Below are 4,774 nucleotides of genomic sequence, written 5' to 3'. Positions count from 1 at the left end.
AGATTAACTCGGGTAGCGAGACCAGGGGAGGAAGACACTGCTCCGGGGGTTTGGTGCCGCATCAGGGGGTCTGAAAGGCTCGTCGGTAGCTAGAGTTTCCATGTCATTAAAAAAAAAAAAAAAAAACCAAGTCGCTATCAAAAAAAAATGGCCGAATTTTTTTGTTATCCACGACTCCATGCTGGCAATAACACATGGTTTGCTCTTGAACTATCTCACCCCAGCTTCCTTATCGACAATATCATAATGGGTCTTCTCTGTGTCCATGATTCCCCATATACATATTCTCCCTCCACACATTTTATATATACGTATAACCTAGCTACTCCTCGAAATCAAAGTCCGAGCGATACTGCATATCATGGATTTACAAAGGAAGCCAAAGAAGGGATTATTCGCGCATGTTTACAAATCCGGAGCCGGAGCTCCCTCACCGGAGCCCGAACCTCCGGCGAGAAAAGTCGCCGTTGCTAGCTGGGGACTTAGGAGATCAAAAACATGTCGCGAGAAGGAGCACAAAGTTAATGGGAACAGCAGAAATGCAGTGTTGAAAGAAGAAGGAAAGAGTAGTAGTAGTGATTTGGTTGAAGCAAGAAGATCGGTGTCGCAGGTGGAGACGAATTTGGCGTCGGTGGCGGCGTTCCTTCAGGTGAAGATATTGGCTGCCGACATGCCGGCGCCGGTGCAGGTGCATGCCTTCCGGTGCGCCCGGAGAAGCTTTGATTGTTTGGAGAAGTTCAGCAGTAGGCACATGGCTTTTAACATGAAGAAGGTTGGTTTTGCTAGTTTGATATGATATGATTTTTCTTTTTTTATGTTTTTCCTCCTATCTTCTTAATTTTTTCTTTAATTCACCCAAAGCTTGAATTTCAAAACTTATATTTTGTTTTTTTAGATTTAAATTAAATGTGAAACAAATTATATGTATTAAATTTTATCTAAGTTTATATAAATTCAAATTTGAGGCATAACATAATCTTTATCTTGTGTTTACCATATAGATTTGGCTCCTTAGATTTTGATTCGAGAGTATGAATTTTATTTTTATTTGAATTTGGATAAAATTCAATATAAAATTGTATTAATTTTGTTTAAATCCATTCAAAACGAAATTTAAGGTCCCTCCAAAACATATAGTAAGATTTTTCTAGATCGACACAAGCAAAAATTTAAGGCCCAAAATCTATACGCTCCCAAACATTATCTTAATTAGTACTGTTTGGGAGGCTGAAGCAAGTACCGGGAATTTGGATTTATGTGAATGAATTAGATAAATTAAGTAGACAAAATTTAAAATTCAAAATCTATACTCTAATATACAATCTTTAGGACTTGTGAACTTAAAAATTATGAGGAAAAGAAAAGGAAAATTTGAAGAGTCCAAATTTTCATATTTAGTTATTAAGAAAAATAAGAAAAAAAATAAATTATATAAAAAATAATAAATGAACTCAATTTTAATTTTGCACATGATTGATATTTGATTTTTTTCTTAATATCTAGTCATAGTAAATAATTTTTTTATTTTATCTTTTTAAATATTACGGTGTCAAAGACCCTTTAAACACTTAACAAATTAGCCAAAATAACTGGCAACCCCTCTACTCATTCCACTACCAAGGTTCTATTTAAAATGGAAGGTCGTAACCCCAAAAAACTTGAATCCTGAGGCCTAACTAAATAGAGCCACCCTCTACCACCATATATATATATATATATAAAATCATGGAATCATAACTCAATCTCTTTCTCTCTATTTGGTTAAAATTGTGTAAATATGGATAAGATGTAATACAAAATTGTATTGAATTTTATTTAGATTCATTCAAATTTAAATTTGGGGTCCGAAATTTATGCCTTCAAATACAATCAAACTATATTCTGGAAAGATGAATTTCTAACCTTAAATTTAGATTTGGATGAATTTAGATAAAATTTAATATAATTATATATTAAATTTTATTCGAATCAATTTAAATATAAATTCAAGACCTCTCTCAAGTATAAATAATTTTTATTTTTAAATTAAAAATAACTAATTAGGTGGCACTGGCATGAAAAGCATGCATGTGTAGTGGATTACTTTTGCTTGTTGCTTTTTTGTTTTTCTTTTTTTTTTTCTTTATAGAAAAAGTTCCTTCTGTAAATGATTGAATATTCCATGCACATGGGGACCCCACAGTTTAGAAGAGACAAACTTTTTGACTCTTCAATTCTTTTCAGATCTGAGAAATAAAATCTCCAATACATAAAACAAAATTTATGCAACCTTCCTCCGTATATATAAATTAAAATTTATACAATTTTAAATAATTTATAATATAAATATAATTTTATTTACTTTTTAAATGATCAAAATTGTTACATATTAATTAATATTTTTTACTGCTTACATATATATATATATATATATATATATATATATATAATAACAACAATAAAACCAAACCTCAAGTCCCACTAGGTGGTATAAGTTATATGAATCATTTTCCGCCAATCATGTGATCATAAACCATTTCTTTTGATAAATTTAAGATTATTAAATAAACTTACCATCTCATTCTAAATTATTTTAGGTCTATACTTACCCCTACCCCTTCTACTATTCTCATAGTAACTAACTCGCTCTTCCTCACTAGTATACTATGTGACCTATGTTTCAAATGCCCAAACTATCTAAGTCATCCATCCCTTAACTTATCTCCTATAGAAGTTGTACTGTTGTCAAACGTGCAGTAATTATGATGAATAGTAAGAAAAACAAAGAGATAGATAAAGTAATAAAAACATACGGACTTAACGTGATTCGATAGTATACCTATATCTACAGGAGCGAAAGGCAACTGAATTTTCATTATATCAAAGTAGGGTTAAATCATATATATATCTATGCTAACCCTAGCCCTACAGAGCATTAAAAAAAATTCTCAAATTAATACTCATATACCGTATCACGTGAGCGTTGCCCCCACACTCCCAACCTAGTAATCATCCCAACTAATAAAATAATAAATTACAAGCTCAAAAGATAGATGCCGTCATTTCGCTCCGATCTACTTCTGGCATCAGCCTACTTTCTTTGTACACGTGTTCCACTCGATATGAGACACATATTACAACATAGACATAACTTATCGCTAACATATTCATTCCTTAATTTATTATTCTATCGCTCATCCATCCAAACATTCCCATCAACTTTTACATTTTGGATCCTAAATGAAAGCTAGGATGGAACAGCCCATGTGCTCTTCGACAACAAAACTTATGATTAATTACAACGTTGTTTTCAGCTAATCATGAACTTTATTTTATTCTGACTGCCTCTCTTTCTTGTGCCCTTGCATGTGATTCTTTAGGGGAAAAAAAAATCTTTTAAATATAATTACAATTTATTTTTTGTAATTCTGTGTGCGTGTTTGGGTGCAGGAATTTGACAGGGTGTATGGGCCGGCCTGGCACTGCATAGTCGGGTCAAGTTTCGGGTCGTTCGTGACCCATTCGACAGGATCCTTCCTTTACTTTTCTATGGAGAAATTGTTTGTTCTACTCTTCAAAACAAGAGTCCAACGAGCTTAATTCCTCCTGTTTAAATATAATTTTACATATATATTTTATTCAACCGTGAATTATATTAGTTAATTTAAAATATTTATAGCTTTGTGGCTTCGTAATTAATTCTCTAGTTCTTTCTTTACTTTTGTAGTCTATTGATTAGGGGGTGTTTCAGACTTTGATTTATGAATGACGAATTCCAGAATCCTTATCTCACTCTTCTCCGTTTTGTTCTAAAATTTCAGTATAAATATGTCTTGCTCATTCTGAAATAAGTTTAGAAATGTTTTTTTAGGTCTACTGAAATACCACTTTGGATCTGGATTATGTAATAAGAGATAATCCATTTGTGTTCTCGTACACCCTCTCGCTTCTTTCGGAATTATAACTCAAACCTAAAACGTACAAATCTTAACTTTAAGTATTGAAATGACTCCCGAGTAAGGATGTTCATGAATCGATTTGATTCGGATTGGGTCTATAATTCTTGCCGATCTGATCTTGTCAATTTGGCAAGAAACCAATCCTAAGTGAAAATGTTGAAAAATAATAGTATCAATGTAACAGTAAGACTAACACCATATTTACTTTACAATTTTTTAATTTTTTTTTACGTAATACAATAAAAAGAAGGTTCCAAAACTAATAAAAAAAATAATGTCTATTTTCTAACGCGCATATTATTAATAACAAAAATTTGAAATTACAAAATATTTCTATTTTCATCCAAAAGAACTAAACCATCGTATCCAAAAACATTATTACTGTGAGGATTGGTGTAATTCCAAGAGGGGAGGTGAATTGAATTTTTAAAACTTTGACTAATTATTTTACTGATTCACCAATAATATCCTAATAAAAAATAAAACGTGTATGTAAAACAATCACAACAATATATATACAATCATGCATGTGCGGAAATATAAAAATAGTAGGGTTAGAGAGAACGACCCCGAGGATTTCCACTATCTTGCTCCTGTTAAATCAGGGTGGAGTCGGCACTACAATCCCTACTTACAGGCGGAGAAGCTTTTCCAAGTGATATCCCCTCGCTCAGTACGATACACACCCTAATCCCTCCTTATAAGCGGAGACACCTCTCTGAGCGATATCCTCTCACTCGGTACGGTACACACCGCAATACCTCCTTATAGGCGATACTGTAACGACTTGCCTATTTTACCATATATATATTCCACATGACAACATACATAACAAC

At 32.5% G+C, this 4,774-nt stretch overlaps 1 protein-coding gene across 1 annotated transcript; it reads left to right on the top strand.

Annotated features, from left to right (window-relative positions):
- Positions 1–217: 217 nt before the first annotated feature.
- Positions 218–3,771, top strand: LOC131157229 (uncharacterized). Its single transcript, XM_058111213.1, has 2 exons — positions 218–772; positions 3,430–3,771. The coding sequence occupies exons 1-2, from the start codon at positions 362–364 to the stop codon at positions 3,577–3,579; spliced, it is 561 nt and encodes a 186-aa protein (XP_057967196.1). The 5' UTR covers positions 218–361; the 3' UTR covers positions 3,580–3,771.
- Positions 3,772–4,774: the final 1,003 nt, after the last annotated feature.

The sequence above is a fragment of the Malania oleifera genome, chromosome 6, assembly GCF_029873635.1.
Source record: "Malania oleifera isolate guangnan ecotype guangnan chromosome 6, ASM2987363v1, whole genome shotgun sequence".
Lineage (NCBI taxonomy): Eukaryota > Viridiplantae > Streptophyta > Magnoliopsida > Santalales > Ximeniaceae > Malania > Malania oleifera.
The sequence above is the reverse complement of the archived record's forward strand: the minus strand, read 5'-3'. Positions and strand labels throughout refer to the sequence as shown.